Source organism: Megalobrama amblycephala, linkage group LG14 (genome assembly GCF_018812025.1).
Source record: "Megalobrama amblycephala isolate DHTTF-2021 linkage group LG14, ASM1881202v1, whole genome shotgun sequence".
Classification (NCBI taxonomy): domain Eukaryota; kingdom Metazoa; phylum Chordata; class Actinopteri; order Cypriniformes; family Xenocyprididae; genus Megalobrama; species Megalobrama amblycephala.
Window position 1 is genome coordinate 4,323,709 of NC_063057.1, and position 20,879 is coordinate 4,344,587.

Here is a 20,879-nt window from a genome sequence, read left to right on the forward strand (position 1 = left end):
AACAATAGGCTCAGTTCTGGCAACCAATCAGAGCAAAGCAGTGCGGTCACATGATCTGGCAGGTCTGTATTAGGTGAGCTTTGGGTTAGTTTGAAACTGTCTGCTGCACGGACCCTCGAGATAAGACCCCATCTCTCTCTCTTCTTGGTGAGATCTTAGGTAAGAGACTTTGGATTTTGTTATTGGATCCGAGTTCATTGGTAACTAAAATCTGTTCAAACAATTGCATGCCTACTGGATTAAACTGATTCTGCAAATTTGCCCATAATGTGTGAACTCAGGCCTGAGGATCACCCTCTTCATTCCTGTGCAATCATCAATGCAATGCTTGTCTTGTTCGCCAGAGGGACTGGTGGTTTGCGTGCTTTGGGGTTTTCTCTTAATGCTGCTTAATACAGACTATCAATGGCAACATTCCTGCCACCGTCAGCCTGTGATATTCCAGCCTTTCGGATGGAGTACGTCTGGCCTTCGCTGATTAACGTAAAACGCACGCAACTCCAAAGTGAGACAGTTAATCTGCTGCAAAGACTTGGTGGATTTGGTCAGAGAAGCTGCGCTCAGACCTCTGGCTGCTTCTGATACGCTCTCATTATCACAAGTACTCAATGTCAAATAAACCTTTATCCAAGATGATCTCTGTGAAGAGCCATTAGTTTGAGTTCCATCAGACAAGATAGTGAACAGCTATTGAGTGAAAATAAGAAATGATTACAATTGGATAACCTAATGACCTTTGAAACTTAAGGAGCTACAGTAATATTTGGTGACTTTACATACAATATGCATGGATTTGATTGCAGTAAAAGCGAAATTCAAACCAAATGGTGTTAAATGTTGCTAAAGCTCTTTCATTTGCAATAGTTTTAGAGGGTGTATGAACTTGGTTCTCCTCAAGTTCACATGGGTGTCATTCATCACATTAACTATCAACATGTTCTACTTTATGTCTCAATATTGAACATATCTACTGCTTTTTTTATTTAAAACCTCAACAAACTTCATTTTGTGAAGTACACTCTTAAAAAGGTTCCAATAAAGGGGGTTTTCGCAGCTATGAAGAACCATTTTTGGTTCCCCAAAGGACCTTTCAGTGAACTTTTTAAAGAACATTTTAATAATCTAAAGAACCTTCTTCTTACGGCTTCATAAATGGAATGAAAAGGTTCCAAGGATGTTAAAGGTTCTTCATGGAACCATTGATGCTAATAAAGAACCTTTATTTGTAAGAGTGATATTTTGTTATCGAATGCAATGACATTCACACATTTTTAAGTGTGACTTAATTCTTCATATATACTCTTTGGGGTCAGTGTACATAATCATTGTGAGCTGCATTAAACTAGACAGGTCTTTAATGTCAGTAGGTGCTGTGTAACAATGTTCCTCACAAACAATGTGCTTCAAAAATAGATGACAAGGACACATGCACTCTTGATTTACACAGAGAATGAGCGACAGGCCTTGATGAGACCAGCCAAGTTCATTGTTTGGAAAAGTGTGGAGCACCTGTTCCAAACCGCATAGTTTATAGCTGGCAAAAATAGCCACCCTCACTCATTCATCTCGTTTATAGTGTGGTGATTTATTTCCTGGTGGACACACAGGACAGCACAGCAGCTTTTTCAGTGCTTGTTAAACATGGTAGTGAATATGAATCCTATGGTCCAACAGTGTTGAACATTATGTTTGTCTCTGGGATCAGGGTCACTTGTAGAAGAATTTTAAAGATGGTTTTTAGACCGTGACAAGACTGTTCTGCTGTTAGTAAAAGAAGTGGAAATTAATTGAATTCATTTGACATGCATAACTTAAACTTGTTTACTTTATCAGGAATCAACTAGTCATGGCTGACACAGAGGAAATGGTGGAGGAGGAAGTGCAGTACGTATCACGTCATTAGCGTTTATAATTTTGTCAGATAAATACCTTAACCAAATTTAGTGTTTTGTTCTTCCCTCATATTTAAAATATTTAAAGAGTATAAAATATTTGGTTATTAGTTATTTTGCATTAAAATGCCTTAAATTTTAAAGGATTAGTCCACTTTTAAATACACTTTTCCTGATAAATTTACTCACCCCCATGTCATCCAAGATGTTCATGTCTTTCTTTCGTCAGTCGAAAAGAAATGAAGGTTTTTGAGGAAAACATTCCAGGATTATTCTCCTTACAGTGGATTTCAATGGCTACCAACAGGTTGAAGGTCAAAATTACAGTTTCAGTGCAGCTTCAAGGGCTTTAAACGATACCAGATGAGTAATAAGGGTCTTATCTAGCAAATCGATCGGCCATTTTCGAAAAAAAATACAACCGTTTATGCTTTAAAAACAAAATATCGCCTTGAACGTACTTTCCACTTCCGCATTCTTCATAACGCTTACGCTGAATTCACGTTACGGAAAAAAACGAAACTGGCGCCGCGTTCGTTCCGTAAGTAGAATAGGGAAGGCGTAGAACATTCAGCGTAAGCGTTATGAAGAATGCGGAAGCGGAAAGTACGTTCAATGCGAAATTTTGTTTATAAAGCATAAACGGTTGTATTTTTTTCGAAAATGACCGATCGATTCGCTAGATAAGACCCTTATTTCTCATCTGGGATCGTTCAAAGCACTTGAAGCTGCACTGAAACTGTAGTTTTGACCTTCAATCTGTTGGTAGCCATTGAAATCCACTGTAAGGAGAAAAATGTTTTCCTCAAAAACCTTCATTTCTTTTCGACTGACGAAAGAAAGACATGAACATCTTGGATGACAGGGGGGTGAGTAAATTTATCAGGAAAAGTGTATTTAAAAGTGGACTAATCCTTTAATAGCATGAACATATACACTGCCTGGCCAAAAAATAAATAAATAAAAATCGCTGTTTGGATTTAAATGAGCAAATGCTATCAAGGGATAGTTTACCCAAAAATAAAAATTATCCATTGATTTACTCACCCTCAAGCCATCCTAGGTGAATATGACTATCTTCTTTCAGATGAACACAGTCAATGGGTTTTTGTAAGAAAAATATCCATATTTAAATCTTAAACTAAAATAACTAGCTTTCGCCCGACGGCCTACGCAAATCGACTTACGCCAAAAGAGTGATCTTTGACCCGACGCATGCCGTATTGACGAACATGGAAGCGAGCAAAACAAAACACCGGAAGTCTAAAACAAGTATTTTTAAAGAGAAATGTCTGAGGATTTCGATATAAGAGAAGAGGAGCTTGAGTTTGTTGCCCAGCCCTATTTATTTTAACTGTGAGAGGCGTCTTAAGTTTACGTTACTCCGTCATACATCGCTTCAGAAGTTACTCTTTTGGCGCAAGTCAATTTGCGTAGGTTGTCTGTCAGAAGCTAGTTATTTTAGTTAATACATTTTTAAATATGGATATTTTTCTTACAAAAAAAACATCGCTTTGCTTCAGAAGGCCTTTATTAACCCCCTGGAGCTGTATGGATTACTTTTGGATGGATGTGCTTTTTGGGACTTCAAAATCAGGAGCGCCATTTACTCCCATTATAAAGATTGAAAGAGCAAGGATATTTTTTAATATAACTCCAATTGTGTTTGTCTGAAAGAAGAAAGTCATATACACCTAGGATGGCTTGAGGGTGAGTAAATCATGGGATAATTTTCATTTTTGGATGAACTATCCCTTTAAGAGTCTATGGATCATTATTGCAGTGTTTCTAGCATGTTATGTTTGGCAACATTTCCTCTAACCCTATCCTTTTTCTTTTCTTTTTCTCTGTTCACCCCGTGCGTCTGTAATAGGGAAGGTAAGCCAGTTTGAGATGAGTACCTATTCATGCACTATCACTAAATATGTCTTCATGGAAATGGAGGCTGGTCCAGAGGAAGTTTTGCGTGCTGTCAGCTTGTGTGCATGTGCTATTTTAGACAAATTAGATGCCCAAGAATTGCTTTTGTCTTCGGCTAAATGTCCAGTAGAACCGAGCTACTCAAAGGTTCAACTAATATATGTTCAGGGTGACATTGTTACATCAAGTCAAGTGTGTCCTGCCCATGTCCAATTCCTATTGTCTCAGATGTCAGTCACCACATTTGTTTCTTGTGTGTTGTCCATATGAATGTAAAATGTAATGCTTGTTGTCTGCAAGTATCATGGAACCCCAGGCTCATTGGAAAAACGAACCTCTGGCGACAAATTCTTCTTGTACATTTCATGACACTTAAAAAGTGAAATATTCAGTGAGTGGTGCTGAAAGCGCATTATCTGAAATTGATTAACGTGAATCTTACTACACTTGGTTGTTGTACGTATCGCGGTAGTTCCGAAATGCAATGTTCGTTGAGTAGCGCTAAAAAATTATATAGGCTATCACGTTTGACAATAACATTTAACACGTTTAACACTAAATGTAGGTAGTAGAAGCACGTTTTTCTGATGCGCCTGGATTGCATTATGGTGTAGTTAAAATGATCATGTAAAACATTCAAAAATTCATTTAACACATCATTTGGTCCATGTGGTCACATGCAAATGGCATTAGCCTGTTGGTGAAATATGAACTATTTCTCAAAATGTCATTTACAAGCTGTTGGGTGGATCTCAATGTTCTGACAAAGGTTAAAGATGATCAGTTAACGTGATTCAGCATCTTGATTATGCAAAGACTGATCAAATGCTTCTGAATGTATTTGCTACTAATGGTTATTATGTTCACACTGTAGTGGAGGAAACCGAAGAAGAAGGTAAAACCGTGTTCACTGTGTGTCGTGTTGCTTTTCCTGCATGAATATAAATTTTAAAATTAACTCCAAAATATTTTAGATTTAGATAATATTAATACAGCATATGTGGCCTAAAACCATTAGAAAGGTCAGTTTCATGCTGTAGACTAGCGTCTTTCACATAAATGCATGCAGATATTTCAGTTTATTCTCACAGTTAATTCATTCATTTACTCATGCAATTATTATTCCTTCCTTCCTTCTTGCATTCATTTGTTCACTCCTCCTGAAGTGGAAGGTAATTTTTTAAAACATATACTTGGCAATACTTGCATTCATTAATTTATGCACCCATTGTTATATTGTTCATTCACTTCAGTAGTAAATTCACCATTTAATATCATTAAAAACAAAAGCTAGCATATCTTCATACACATCAATTTGCATGATATTGAAAACGCACTCCATAATAATGGTTTCTCTTCAATAGTGGCGCCTCCAACAGAGGAAGGTAATGCATCAATCTGACCTTTATTTTGTGGTGATTTTCTGTACATTTGCCATCACCAATGCAAGGTCTTTAATATTTCATGTTATATTTTCATATTAGAACCAGCCCCTGAGGTGGAAGGTAATCATTCCCTCATTTGATTAATACAATTCCTTTAAATGTTTTATGATTTTTAAATAATATCATATAGTCAGCTCTCTTTAAACCACTATCAACACATACACTATGTGCACAATACAAAATTCCTTCATTTTAGTACTTACCATTTGAACCAAGACCTGCATTCAGGCAACTCTGATTCATTTGCTAAGAAAATCTCCTGCCATAAACTGAAATTTGATTTCTCCAAATTCCATGTTTTTATCCAAAAAATAATTTGTTTGTCAGTCAGAATATCTGTTCCTGAATGGCAGATCTTAGTATTTTTTGGCATGTTTATAATTTCTCTAAACAACAGTCTTGATAAACTAACTGATTTGCTGTTCTTATATTAGAGCCTCCGGATGTAGAAGGTAATTATTTCAGTTGTTAAGAATATTGTGGTTATTTATACCTTTATAGTGTTTGTAAATCTTCATTCTTTAACCACTTATCTCGTATCTGAACAGAGGAGCCAGAACCTGAACCAGAAGGTAAAGCTCTTCAGCTTTACATTATTTCATAGAATATAGATTATGAAGCAAACATTTAGCAAGACATTCAGTTTCTCTTTTTTTTTCTGGCACAGAACATAGGCAAAGTTTTGCATGTTCTCAAGGACTGACAGGTTGTTTAGTGTGTAACATGATCTGTTCAACCTTAATGATGTGAGCAGTACTGGGTGGCCAGTGCCATTAGTTCATTACATGTAAATCTTACTGATTAACTATATGAGAAAAGCACAAAACATGTCTTTATGAAGGACAGCTCATTTTCTTGTTAACTGATTCAAAATGTGATGATTCAAAAGTGATCTGAATCAAATGTTTACTGTGATTACAACGGCATGAAGGCTCATTGTGAAGGCTGGAGGACAAAAACTGTTTATTTGTAAGGTTCGTTTGTCATAATGCAATATATCAGCTAATTTAAATCGCATGTGTGATGATTGAGACTGTCAGAACATTGGGTCGTCACATTCAGCCGAGCATTTGTTTCAAAATCAAATAATTTCTTTTGTTCTGGGATTTTTGTTCTTTTTTCCTAACAACTTAAATACGTGTCTATGCAAGTAGTCTTAATGTGAACTTTTGTCTGTTCATGTTCTAACAGAAGCCCCTGTAGAGGAGGAGGCCGCAGGTAACTGCTCCTAAAATCACACACATTCGCTCCAAAGTCGACATGTGAAGTACTTTGTGTGGCATATTATTAGTCAGTGATGATGTTTTTTATATGTTTTATCCCCAGATGAGACAAAACCAAAGCCGAAGTATGTCCTATATATTGATATCTTTCTTACTAAAGTCATGTGTTTATCTGCATACATTCATACGTGAAGAATGCACACCGTCGGTCCTCATGGGTAACACTTATTTTACAGATTCATGCCCAACATCACTGCTCCCAAGATTCCTGAAGGAGAGAAGGTGGACTTTGATGTGAGTATCCCCATTCCATTGCCCGCGTCTCACGTTTTTCAAAGCAAATTATTATATCAGATATTTAAACTGTTATTTTCCCTTTTGAATCTAGTGTAAAAATGTCTTAAGTTCTGGCAGTCAGATCAAATAGTTAATATTAAAAATCTAAACGTATATTCATTTCATTCATCGTACTTGAAATGAAGGATCCATTTGAGCCCATTGTAGGATACAGTAGCCTGCTGTCAGAACTTATAAAATTAAACTGAGAGACGATTGAGAAGAAATTACAAAAAATGGCAAATGAAAGTTTCATTTGGATGGTGCAAATTGAACAAAGAAATTCAAAGCCTCACTCTGACCCAATGTTTCGACCATTTCTGTGTTCATCAGGTAGTAAAAACAAGTGTCTTGTGCTCTTTTTAAAGGCACAATATGTAATTTTCACCACTAGAGGTCGCTTATTCAAAACAAAGGCGTAGCTTGACGACGTCTTGATTTTGCGAAATCATGGGAGATGTTGCCTTCACTACAGCTGGTGGAAAAGAATCCGACGGGACTCATATTCATGGATGAGCTAATGTATTAAAGATTCTGTAATATGAAGCAGGGCGGGGCTGAAAGCCATCGGAGCGGAACGAGGCCGTTGGTGCGATTGCTAATGAAAGATGAGCGCGACACATGGCTGGAGAGCAGTGGAGCTTTTATTATGCCGCAGATGAGCACTTCTGCTTCTTCCAGTCATGAGTATGTGGAGTAAAGCAGTGCTGTTTTATCATATTAGATACATTTGTATGTTGAAAGTTGTTATAATGCTACCCTGAGCGTTCACTCGGCGGCTGCTATGAGACACTTGTTGCACACTGCAGTAAGCTAGATGGATATTAGGTATGGTAAAACATGGTACTCGCGGTAAATCAAGAAAACAAGATTCAAAGGTGCCCTAGAATTAAGAATTGAATTTATCTTGGCATAGTTAAATAACAAGAGTTCAGTACATGGAAATGACATACAGTGAGTTTCAAACTCCATTGTTTCCTCCTTCTTATGTAAATCTCATTTTTTTAAAAGACCTCCGAAGAACAGGCGAATCTCAATATAACACTGACTGTTACGTAACAGTCGGGATCATTAATATGTATGACCCCAATATTTGCATATGCCAGCTCATGTTCAAGGCATTAGACAAGGGCAGCCAGTATTAACGTCTGGATCTGTGCACAGCTGAATCATCAGACTAGGTAAGCAAGCAAGGACAATAGCGAAAAATGGCAGATGGAGCGATAATAACTGACATGATCCATGATAACATGATATTTTTAGTGATATTTGTAAACTGTCCCTCTAAATGTTTCGTTAGCATGTTGCTAATGTACTGTTAAATGTGGTTAAAGTTACCATCGTTTATTACTGTATTCACGGAGACAAGAGCCGTCGTTATTTTCATTATTAAACACTTGCAGTCTGTATAATTCATAAACACAACTTCATTCTTTATAAATCTCTCCAACAGTGTAGCATTAGCCATTAGCCACGGAGCACAGCCTCAAACTCATTCAGAATCAAATGTAAACATCCAAATAAATACTATACTCACAGGAATCGACGCATGCATGCAGCATGCATGACGAACACTTTGTAAAGATCCATTTTGAGGGTTATATTAGCTGTGTGAACTTTGTTTATGCAATGATAGAGTCGAGAGCTCGGAAGGGGGCGGAGAGCACGAGCATTTAAAGGGGCCGCAGCCTGAATCGGCGCATTTCTAATTATGCCCCAAAATAGGCAGTTAAAAAAAATTAATAAAAAAAAATTTATGGGGTATTTTGAGCTGAAACTTCACAGACACATTCAGGGGACACCTTAGACTTATATTACATCTTGTAAAAAAACGTTTGATGGCACCTTAAAACAATAAGACTTACTGTGTTGAGTTATATAACATGACTAGTTTTCTGTCAATTAATGTATTCAAAGAGTTGTTCACCTGTCTAATAAAATACATAATATATTAGAGCGTTTTTGATGTTTCCATGCTTTCTACAAAATAAAACAGAGGGAAACCGAGGGTAACGCAGGGATGATGTCATTGATAGGCAACGCACAGACACGGTCTGTGTCCTGGTTAAAATTGCTTATTTCTCTGGATTTAAACATTTTTGGAAACATTTGGGATAATGTACTAAGTATGCAAGTCAACAAAATATATAACATTGTTCTAGTGGTTTTTGGATATTTTATTCCAAAAATCTTACATATTATGCCTTTAATGCCCAACTAGCAGGGAACATCCTCAGAACTTTAGCTAACATTCTGGCAAGGTTTTCTTAAAGTTATGAACAAGCATTCTTCTAGTAACGGTAATAGAATGTTCATTCAAAGTTATCCGGTCATTAATAATGTTCTCAAAAACCTTATTTATACATTGTTCATGGAACATTTGTCTAATATTTTTTAAATGTTACTACTAGTTTCAAAGAACATTCAAAAGTAACGTTCCCATGAATTTTTGCAAAATTATAAAATGAAAAGTTCCCTTAACGTTCACATAACCAAGAAAATACATTTTTAAAACATTTTCATAACTTAATGAGAACGTTCTTAGAACATATTTTTGTTAGCTGGGTGAACGGTCATCCACAATTTGCAAAACTGCATACTACAATAAAGTAGTATGTTATTGTGAATATTGATTTTATGTCAATACCTGTGTGTGTGTAATAGGACATTCACAGGAAGCGTCAGGAGAAGGATTTATCTGAGCTTCAGTCTCTGATTGAAGCTCATTTTATCCAGAGGAAGAAAGATGAAGAGGAGCTGATCGCTCTGGTCAACAGAATCGTAAGTTAATCCGATAATCTGAAAACACTTTCTAATCCAGAAGGGTTTCAGAACTGGATTACACAGCTTCAAATGCTAAATAACATTCAGTCTTGTGTTGCGTCTGTCTGCAGGAGAAGCGTCGCGCGGAGAGAGCCGAGCAGCAGAGAGTCCGTACAGAGAAGGAGAAGGAGAGACAAGCCCGTCTGGCCGTGAGTGACACTCCCTTCAGCCAATAGGAAGCAGCCATTTACCTCTATAACACTGAGTGCTAGAATAGAAATGGAGGAAATAAGTGAAATTCTCTCCATCGGATCTCTCAACAGGAAGAAAAGGAGAGAAGAGAGCAAGAGGAACAGAGGAAGAAACAAGATGAAGACGCCAAGAAGAAGAAAGCTCTTACCAACATGACACACACATACGGAGGAATCCAGCAGAAGGTTTGAATTAAGAGATATAGCAAACCTGAAGTTTTGATGTTGGATTTTGATCCAAAAACTGCATGGAAAAGGATAACCTAGATGTGAAAATAAGACCCTGCAGGAAGAATCTGCATCTCTCTCTCTGAATCAAACACCATCATTTATGTCTCGCAGGGCGAGGGCCGCAAAGGGGCGAAGAAACAGACGGAGAGAGAGAAGAAGAAGAAGATCCTGGCGGATAGGAGGAAGCCACTCAACATCGATCATCTGTCTGAAGATAAACTGAAGTAAGTCACCGCTGAACGTGATCTCATCACCGTTCGCGTCAGCCGGTGTTGCGTAAACGGCCACTGACGAAGCTTCTGATTGGTTCTCGCAGAGAGAAGGCCAATGAGCTCTGGCAGTGGATGATGCAGCTGGAGGCCGAGAAGTTCGACCTCGGCGAGAAACTGAAGAGACAGAAATATGACGTAAGTGTGTTATCAACTTCACACAACAACATAAAAAGCATAGCATATATGTTATTTATAAATTACACTGCTAATATGGGATTTGCATAACATTTGTTGCAAACATCATGATAACCATTTCCTTTTGCCCTAATGCCTTAATTTCAAGACAAATTGTTTATGTTGGTATCAGCTGTTATTGTTGAGATCTTTTAAGCACAATTCTACAGAAAGTAGATTATAACATATTATTAAAAAATTGTTAGTTTGACTCGACGTAAATCACTTAAAGTCAACCTGAAAACAACCTTTTTTAACTTAACTTACTTTCTTAATTCATATTATTAGTGTTATTGTTAATAATTGGTAATCCCTCCAAAAATGACATCAAGCCCTGTCATACACTGTAAATTTTTTATTTTCGAAGATTACTTCATTTGTTTTTCAAGAAAATACTACTCAAAATTTCATGTTAAATTAAATGTGTTATTAGTCATTTCTTTGTAATTAATTTACTAGCAATTTCTGAGTTAAAATTGTTTCTACATTTTTTTTCAGTATATAGAAATAAACCAAGTCCCAGCTTTTTTTTTTTTTTTCTTGTTAAATATCTGTCATATATTCACATTAAGGAAGTTAAATAGTTGTGAATATTTCATGTTGACTTTAAGGCCTGGTACATCTGGTATTAAGATCGATCGGATCACAAGTTGGCGACACTAAATACAGGTGTAAATGGGGTCTAAAACGTTTTGAGCTTGTCCACTTTCGACCACTTCCAGAGGAAAATGCATTCGACAGGATTGCTTTCGTAGTGTAAACACTCATGTGATCAAATGCATTCGAACAGACAAGCCTAATCTCCACCTACTGGAGACTAAACATTATGGGGAACACCAGACGGGATTTAAAAATTTGGTTTGAAGACAAAAAAATGTACCAAGCACAATGTTCTCTCACCATTCCTGATTTCTAACAGACTCACAGATTTTGGCGTTGTCTTGCGGCTGTCAGAGCATAAACGAAAGCTGATGCTCTCTGTGTTTTTCCTGATCGCGTTCATATGTAAATTGCACAAGCTTATTTGTCCATTAGATCGAAAGATCTGAAAAAGCACATATATTTACTCACCCATAGACCCTCCCCTCGAAGAAATCAGGAGAGAAGTGGTTGAAAGTGGACAAAAGAGACGGACAAAAACACCAGTGTCTCCCTCGTCTACTTGTGATCCGTTCAACCAAAATGCATCTTAATATCAGGGCCTGACTTAGCCGGTAAATTAGCTTCCATTTTGGCGCCGTGATAAACAGGCGTCCATGGCCTACCTGTCTAAAACTGTGACTTGCTTCCAGATGAATGTACTCCAGACCCGAATCAATGAACAACAGAAGTTGTAAGTAACTGGCTGTGAGGGCGGCCACCTCACTGTTGTGTAGCCTGCTGTCAGTAACTGTTGTCGGTCAGATTTGTGTCGGGTCTGGGCTCTCGGTCCTTCGGTGAAGGCAGGTGACGTGATTGTGGCTGCAATCAGGCAGCGGACGTCTGCGAATGCACAGGTTTTCCCCCATCAGCTGGTCCTGTTTATATTGTCTTTTGTGCTTAGCAAGGCTTCCGTATGTGTTCCTTACAGATCACTCAGCTACTGGCTAGAGTCAAAGATCACCAGAGGTAAGTACCCTGAGCCACACTGGTCACTTTCCCCTGGTTTCAATGAGGTCTGGCTCAGATGAAGGAAGCAGAGGAAGTGTTGCTGCTAAAGGGATAGTTCACCCCAAAATTAAAATTCTCTCACCATTTACTCACCCTCACCCTCATGCCATGACTTTCTTTCTTCAGATAAACAAATGAAATTTTTCAGGAAAATAAGCCTCCTCTGTGAGTCTATATAATGCAATTGAATGGATGTCGCTTGTTTGATGCTTTAAAAACCACATACAGTGATAGTAATAGTTATCCATACGATAATGGGACAGGGGTGTCAATTGGGTATGGCAGGGTGTGGCGGCTGCCATACCTGGGCTGCCTGGTCAGGTCAATGCAAAGTAATATATTTTTATTGCAAGGTTAACAGAGTTATATTACTACATGTAGCTTACAATTTGTAGTTATTTAAAGGTCCCGTTTTTCGTGGTTTTTTGAAGCTTTGATTGTGTTTATAGTGTGCAATATAAACACAGTATTTTTCACATAATTTACTTATCTGTATACCGCTGTTTCCACTGTCATAAAAACGGGCTGATGACTTCCTTGTTCTATGAAGTCCCTCCTTCAGAAATACGTAACGAGTTCTGATTGTGCCAGCGGTTCCTGTGTTGTGATTCGACAGCAGCTTAGCGAACCTTGCTCGGAAAGGTCACGCCTCTTACCATAACGTGGAGATGCACGCGCTCAGTGTTATTGTAAACATGTCTTTAATTTTACCCTATCAATTTGAGCCGGAATCAGACCCGGTGATTGGACTGCGGGATGAAAATAACAGCGTTTCGACGACATGGCGACAAACACACTCTACAAACGCAACTCTTGTGTATTCCTGTGGGCGGAGGTTAGTCAAAAAGTAACGTGTTTTAGTGACGTCATTAAAGAAGGAAGTAGAGGGATGTAGTCCAAACTGGCCGTTCAATGTAGGCGACTTCTGTTAAATAAAATATCTCGCTTGGCATTGAACTTTGAGCTTTAAAATTTTACAGATTTTATTTATACTCTAACAACAACATTACACACTAACTAAAGTTTGAAACATGGGATCACGAAGAACGGGACCTTTAATAAATGAGAAAGGCAAGTAAATTAAAGCCATCTGTTATATTCATGTCACATAAGTTTAACGGCGCCTATTTCAAATGTGCCTATTTACAACAATCTTTTGCAGCGTTGAGTTTTGTAGCCAATCACAGCCATTTCAGATGAAAATAATGACCAATCAAAGGGGTTTAAGTTACCGGTAGTAAGAATCCACTTAGGTTCTCTCAAAATGCTGTATGAGTTTGTTTAGAGCAAGTTTACTAAGTTTTATATGTGCACAGAGCGGAGACACAATTTAAATAAAAGATTTATTGTGACGTTTAGTCAGATTTATTGATTTAAACGGGAGTTTTCGCACTGAGTTTGCACTGTACTTCCTGACAGCTTCAGTGATTATAAAGGAAGTTCTCTTTACTTGCTGTCTGTGCAATTTCATTCGCAATTTGAAGTTTTCGTTTTTCATGAGAATTTGTGACCTTTCCTACAAATGTCTCTAAAATCTCTAAAAAACTAAATTTAAAGCAAAACGTGTGAAAAAAAATATTAAGGACTGGAAATGGCTAATGGCTAATGAGCTCCTCTGCCATCATCTACTGGTTACAGTGGTAATTTCATGTCTTGTTTTGTTTGTTTTTATTTTGTTTTGTTTAACCAAATGCTAGTTCAACTACATTGTGAGAATTTTAGTTTTACAAATGGGGACAATCTTTTAAAGATGAACCAAAAAAAACGGTTCATGATCAAAACAAAACTATAGGCCTAACTATCTCTGAACGCACCACACACACATTAATCACGTCGTGGGAGATTTGATGATGTCATCGGAGTTCATACCTTTTGGTGAATTGACACCATTGCTGTGGGATCGTATGGATCACCGCCTCAATCGCTGTTTGTGGTTTTTCAAGTGTCAACCTAGTGGCACCACTCACTTGCATTATATGAACTCAGAGAGATTATGGTCCTAAAAATCTTTGTTTGGTATACATCAGAGATATGGCATGCTGGTGAGTAAATGATGAGAGAACTTTCATTTTTGGGTAAACTATCCCTTCAGTTTTGAGTTTGGTCTCCTCAACAGTTCCCGCTCCTTTCAGATCCCAGGCCTGATGAAACCGTACGATCTTGACAGGTGCGAGCTCGGAGCATGTGGTTCAGCTCAATCCCAGTGTCAAACGGGGAAATGTTTAGGATCTTTACACTCAATCCTAATACGACCAGTTTAAGTGGCTCCTTCCATTCGTACTTTACTCGCCAACACATACAGTACATGTATTTGTCCATAAATACACTCATATATGCAGATAAATATGAAGTATTGTAAATGTTGACCTTAGGGAAGACATTAAATATATTGATTGGACATAAATGAGAGAGACTCCAATGGAACGGTAAGTTCAAAATGAATATTTTGCCTCTGGAGACGGAATCTGTAGGCTGAACGAGAGGGTAAGAAACACATTAGGACAAAGCAAGACTGCAACATGGACTGCATGTGACTGAGTGACACTTTTCCATTGCATGTGTATGAAACGTGTCTCTTCTAATTTTGCGAACTGCTATTGTCTTTTTATTTTTTTTCAAGGGGCTGTTCATACAGAATGCTTTTTTCCATTCCACTGCGCTACTTTTCCATTGTTTTTCAATGTGGTAGATGGACTTCTTTAACCGTTCTTTAACTCTTTTGCAGCGTCTTGTGAGTTACACAGCATTCTAAAAAAAAGTTCCACTTTTTTTAAAAAAAAAGCCTCTAGATCTCATGCATTTAACAGCAAAAACGCATTCTGTGTGAACCGGCCCTGAAGCAGTCACATTTCAGTTTTTATTGATTGTTTGTTGTCAAAATCAAGATCAGTCTAGCTGTTGAGGCTGAGCATGAGGTTGTGGGGACAGGAATCATTTTTGGATTAGGGTTGTTGTGTTGTCACAACACAATTTAAGGTTGAATGTGTAATATTTAGTAGGATCTATTAACAAACATGCAATATAATATGCAGTACAGTCCAAAAGTTTGGAACCACTAAGATTTTTAATGTTTTTAAAAGAAGTTTCGTCTGCTCACCAAGGCTACATTTATTTAATTAAAAATACAGTAAAAAACTGTAATATTGTGAAATATTATTACAATTTAAAATAACTGTGTACTATTTAAATATATTTGACAAAGTAATTTATTCCTGTGATGCAAAGCTGAATTTTCAGCATCGTTACTCCAGTCTTCAGTGTCACATGATCCTTCAGAAATCATTCTAATATGCTGATTTGCTGCTCAGTAAACATTTATGATTATTTTCAATGTTGAAAACAGTTGTGTACTTTTTTTTCCGGATTCCTTGATGAATAGAAAGTTCAAAAGAACAGCATTTATCTGAAATACAAAGCTTCTGTAGCATTATACACTACCGTTCAAAAGTTTGGGGTCAGTAAGAATTTTTATTTTTATTTTTTTGAAAAGAAATTAAAGAAATGAATACTTTTATTCAGCAAGGATGCATTAAATCAATCAAAAGTGGCAGTAAAGACATTTATAATGTTACAAAAGATTAGATTTCAGATAAACACTGTTCTTTTGAACTTTCTATTCATCAAATAATCCTGAAAAAAAATATTGTACACAAATATTTTGTACAATTGTACACATTAAATGTTTCTTGAGCAGCAGATCAGCATATTAGAATGATTTCTGAAGGATCATGTGACACTGAAGACTGGAGTAACGATGCTGAAAATTCAGCTTTGCCATCACAGGAATAAATTACTTTGTCAAATATATTCAAATAGAAAACAGTTATTTTAAATTGTAATAATATTTCACAATATTACTGTTTTTTACTGTATTTTTAATTAAATAAATGTAGCCTTGGTGAGCAGACGAAACTTCTTTTAAAAACATTAAAAATCTTAGTGGTTCCAAACTTTTGGACTGTACTGTACATAACTATGTTTTCATTGGTGTATAAAGACCTTACATAATGAACTGTTATGTTTTTATTAACTTAGAATGAGCCATTTCTATCTCATAGAAAAATCTCATAGCCCTAAATGGACAAACTGCTCAACTGAGCATGTTTCATCACTATGTTGTTGCTCTACTTCTTCGTTGGTGTTTTTAGAGGCAGCTTGCGTCATCACTATGTTGAATATGCACGAAAAAGAAGTAGTAGTAGTAGTCATATGGTTAAGACATAAAGACGTCTTAAGAAGTAAGACGACGACATCTTTGTCCTGTGTTGGCCACCGTAGCTTCTCTATGTGCTTCGAAAGGGAGGGGTGAGCGATGGACTGAACCGTTGGTTGCAATTCACAACCTCACCGCTAGATGCCGCTAAAATTTTGCACACTGCAGCTTTAAAGTCACCTTCAAAATTAAAATAGACAATTCTTGTCTGTACACATTTGTGTCACAACCTGTCACTCACATGAGATCGAACAATTGCAAACCACAACCATCCAATCAATTCCCGCCCTAAAATCAAGCCCCGGCCTACATTTTTTATTTTTGTTCGTCAAGCCGTTTCACTCTGATATATACATCACACTAGAAAAGAAAAGACTATCGCAACTTTAAGCTTTAGCTCATGAATATTAATTATGCTCTGCCATATAGAAATAGGTTTCCACAATACAACAAATTCCCACATTACATTTTTTTTTTACTCTGAAATGTGTCATATTATGGAAGTAAAGTAGTTTGTGAATATTCCATGTTGAGTTTTTGGATTGGGGTTGTTAAGCCCTAGCTCATGAATATTAATTAGGGTATGCTCCGATAAATAGTCTATGTTCTGAGACCAGGTCTGTAATAGAGAAATTTGCTCATTTCCAAGTCAAAACTGAAATGCATTAGCATTATGATTAGAAAATGCACAAAATAATTTCCATAGCTCGCTAAGTAGCATAATGTTATGTTCCCATAGCGCAGTGAATTAGTAGATCAGTGGATTGATGAAATGATATGCAGCCAGATAAACTGGTTTGATAATTATCTTTCTCTTTGCAGTGCCAAAGGTCGTGGCAAGGGCAAGGTTGGCGGCAGGCTGAGGTAAACGTACAGCGAATCGAAACACCCCAGAGATCCAGAAGACTTCGCCACCTTCTTCACATATGCAGTTGTAGTCATTATAAAGCCATTGTTCTGTTTGACTGCACTTGTAGAGACAGTAAAGTGACATGTTTTACTGATGTCATGTTGTATTTCTGCTTGTTTTTTTGTTTTTGTTTTTGTCTTGAAAACACAAGTATTTTGCAGTTATCACTAAATTTAATGTAAATTTATCCCTGCAACATTAAAAGAGTCAAATTGTCTACAAAGCATCCAGGTAACTGTTTCTCAACTTATACATTTTCCATTTGTAAAGGTAATGTTTATTTGACATTAAGGAAAACCTGATTTTTGTATTACTAAAACCCACAAAAGAAATTGATGCAGGTACAGAGCCAATATGATTTTAATAATAAACCAATTTAAACTAAATAGTGACCTTAAAATGAAATGAATATAAGTAATAAGAATGCAAAGAGGAATATTTTTGTGAGGTGACCTGATAATTGAAAACACATGAATAAATTATAGTGGTATGTTAAAGGTCAATGCCAACCCAGCACCTGTAGTGTGCCAGAGAACATATATATAAAATATTAGAAGATAAAATCAGTTTTTTTAGTTTCAAGAGTTTAATAAAGTTAAAGTTAAATTTGACTGTTATTCTATATTATTCTATATTAAAATCAAGATTTTTGCAAACGTTAAAGGTGCCCAAGAATGCTTTTTCACAAGATGTAATATAAGTCTAAGGTGTCTCCTGAATGTGTCTGTGAAGTTTCAGCTCAAAATACCCCATAGATTTTTTTTAATTAATTTTTTTAACTGCCTATTTTGGGGCATCATTAACTATGCACTGATTTTGGCAGCGCCGCCCCTTTAAATCACGTGCTCCCTGCCACACGAGCTCTCCACTATATTACAGTGCATTTACAAAGTTCACACAGCTAATATAACCCTCAAATGGATCTTTACAAGATGTTCGTCATGCATGCTGTATGCATGCTTCGAATTATGTGAGTAAAGTATTTATTTTGATGTTTACGTTTGATTTTGTATGAGTTTGAGGCTATATGCTCTGTGGCTAAAGCTAACATTACACACTGTTGGAGAGATTTATAAAGAATGAAGTTGTGTTTATGCCTTAAACAGACTGCACATGTTTAAAAATGAAAATAGCGACGGCTCTCTTGTCTCCGTGAATACAGTAATAAACGATGGTAACTTTAACCACATTTAACAGTACATTAGCAACATGCTAACGAAACATTTAGAAAGACAGTTTACAAATATCACTAAAAATATCATGATATCATGGATCATGTCAGTTATTATTGCTCCATCTGCCATTTTTCGCTGTTGTTCTTGCTTGCTTACCTTGTCTGTGCACAGATCCAGACGTTAATACTGCCTTTCCTTGTCTAATGCCTTGAACATGGGCTGGCATATATGCAAATATTGGGGTCATACATATTAATGATCCCGACTGTTACGTAACAGTCGGTGTTATGTTGAGATCCGCGTGTTTTCCGGAAGTCTTTTAAACAAATGAGATTTATATAAGGAGGAGGAAGCAATGGGGTTTGAAACTCAATGTATGTCTTTTCCATGTACTGAACTCTTGTTATTTAACTATGCCAATATAAATTCAATATTTAATTCTAGGGCACCTTTAAGAAATAAATACATTTACACACATTTAAAATATTTTTGTGTCTAGGTACAATTAAATAAATACTATATTGTATTATAATATTATATTTAAAATATGATGTAAATATGATATAAAATACTATTAAAACTATTAAAAATAAGTAAATATTTAGAATTTGAATATTAATGTTTAATTTTCATTACATAATGCTGAGAATCTTCATTCATACTTTTAAGGTGCTTAAGAGTACATTTTTGTTACATAAAGATTATACTGATACGCTTATAAGTTTATGAGGCAAGAGACAACAGAAAATCATAAGATCACCTGCTGATGATTCATATTCCAGGTGCGTCACAACAGAGAGCAGCATCATGGTGAGGAAGGTCTGCAGAAACAGAAATAACAAGATACTGAAAAGTTTGTTATGGATGATAAAAGACTGGGATTTAAAAACAGCGGTACTGGTATCTTATCAGTTTGTCTGAAAAACAAAGATCTAAAAATATATAAAACAAAAACATCAGATGCTACATAATGAAAACCAAGGGCAAAGCAGAATCTAAGCGTCCAGTCACTGTCTGAAAATTGCTACCAGATTGCATTTGATTGCTTGTCTGTTGTAACTACAGCAAATACTATTGCTTATTATTGTACTTATAATAGAAAATGAACAGGCGACTGATTTCTCTTAGTGCAACATCTGCTGATTAATTTATTCTAAAAATAAACTTTATTAGATAAATACTAATACTTTTTTATCAACAGAATTGTATGACCCCATGAAATTTAAATTAGTGTTGTACAGAAATATACAGTCTCGCCACAGAATTATATTATTTCACAGATCAGAAATATTGATGACTCTTCTTGCGCGACAAGAATTTTGTCCAATCAAATGCTTTCTAGCGAAAGTCCCGCCCCCAACACCACCAGTAGCCGACCAGTAGCCCAAACACAATGTGTAGTTTCTCAATTGGAGATGTCAGAAAATAAATACCTTTATTTAAGTTCTTAATCCATCTAAGAAGTGTCCGGAGGAAGCGGCAGGTGTTGAGCGCAGGTGAGAGAGGAGCAGAAGAAAACACAACAAACCCACGTGCGGCATCATTCTCTGCTCGCGCGACTCTCAGATCCGCCCTCACTGTCATTCTGCCGTAGAGGAGAGCGAGTGGAGACAGTAAATGACAGACGTTTCTGGCTTTAAAACACTAATACATCAATACAAACTTATATAATTACTCTAATACAAAAATAAGGACTTTTACGGAAGCGCTTCACGCGGAAAGTTACTTATATGTGAGTCGCGTACTCGAATCTTGCTCTTTATCGCAGTTTTTGTCGGTTTAGTTTGCTGACGGCCTGTAATATGTGCTGCTGAGTGACATTAGTCTGTCACTGAGCTGTCATCTGCAGGATCTGTACTTTCATGACATTAAAATGTCATATTATGCGTCATGTTGTCAAGGATCTGAAGGTGTCAGGCTGAAAGTGATGCTCGATTGTGCCGCCTAGTGGAGCGATTGGAAAACTGCGGGATTTTTTTTTTTTTTTTTTTTTTAATTTAACAAACAAGTCGAGAAGGTATGGAAGCTCGTTTACACTAGTGTAAATGGGGCCTAACTTGGCGCTTCCAATAACAGTTTTAATTACATCTTACGCCACTAGGTGGCGACAAGTGACTGTTAAAAAATGTATTCGTCATTGAATCATTCATTCAAAAGATTTGTTCAAAAACACTTGCGTACTTATACTACGTCCTAAAAGTATGTACTGTTTTTGTAAAGAAAAAGTACATACTTTGGAATGTGTAGCATAAGAATATGCAAGCTTTGGGACCTCATCATAATTGCGTCTTTAACGGACGTTCTGTCGCTTAGTTACGCAACCTGTAACTGTTTAAACTGCCCTGTCAATTATTTAGTCACAGTTAAAATCATCCACATTCAATTAAATTTAATTTTCTACCGTTTCGGAGAGAAATGTAGTCG

General features: G+C 36.7%; 1 protein-coding gene and 1 long non-coding RNA gene across 10 annotated transcripts; one reads left to right on the forward strand and one right to left on the reverse strand.

Annotated features, from left to right (window-relative positions):
- Positions 1 to 42: 42 nt before the first annotated feature.
- On the forward strand, positions 43 to 17,497 carry tnnt2e (troponin T2e, cardiac). 9 transcript variants are annotated; one of them, XM_048157148.1, is made up of 19 exons: positions 43 to 159; positions 1,834 to 1,884; positions 3,766 to 3,770; positions 4,687 to 4,707; positions 4,976 to 4,984; positions 5,177 to 5,197; positions 5,297 to 5,317; positions 5,692 to 5,709; positions 5,806 to 5,829; positions 6,449 to 6,475; positions 6,584 to 6,605; positions 6,717 to 6,774; positions 9,481 to 9,597; positions 9,711 to 9,788; positions 9,903 to 10,016; positions 10,173 to 10,285; positions 10,378 to 10,468; positions 11,800 to 11,840; positions 17,193 to 17,497. In XM_048157148.1, exons 2-19 carry the CDS (start codon positions 1,847 to 1,849, stop codon positions 17,236 to 17,238), a joined length of 864 nt encoding a protein of 287 aa, XP_048013105.1. In that variant the 5' UTR covers positions 43 to 159; positions 1,834 to 1,846; the 3' UTR covers positions 17,239 to 17,497. The 9 variants fall into 9 exon arrangements, with proteins under 9 accessions (XP_048013105.1, XP_048013107.1, XP_048013106.1 ...); XM_048157150.1 differs by lacking the exon at positions 11,800 to 11,840 and adding an exon at positions 12,078 to 12,115; XM_048157149.1 differs by having other exon boundaries at positions 4,979 to 4,984.
- Positions 11,847 to 20,383, reverse strand: LOC125246232. The gene is made up of 4 exons (XR_007179795.1): positions 20,201 to 20,383; positions 19,889 to 20,040; positions 19,216 to 19,276; positions 11,847 to 11,989 (listed from the first exon to the last, which is right to left on the reverse strand). It is a non-coding gene; the product is annotated as an uncharacterized LOC125246232 (long non-coding RNA).
- Between the last annotated feature and the right edge of the window lie 496 nt (positions 20,384 to 20,879).

Bases quoted from the DNA above. Each gene is read 5' to 3' on its own strand.
- tnnt2e (XM_048157148.1), top strand. From the start codon at position 1,847: ATGGCTGACACAGAGGAAATGGTGGAGGAGGAAGTGCA. The intron at 10,469-11,799 runs GTAAGTGTGTTA...ACTTGCTTCCAG, and splicing joins TGAAGAGACAGAAATATGAC to ATGAATGTACTCCAGACCCG. The intron at 11,841-17,192 runs GTAAGTAACTGG...TTCTCTTTGCAG, and splicing joins ATCAATGAACAACAGAAGTT to TGCCAAAGGTCGTGGCAAGG.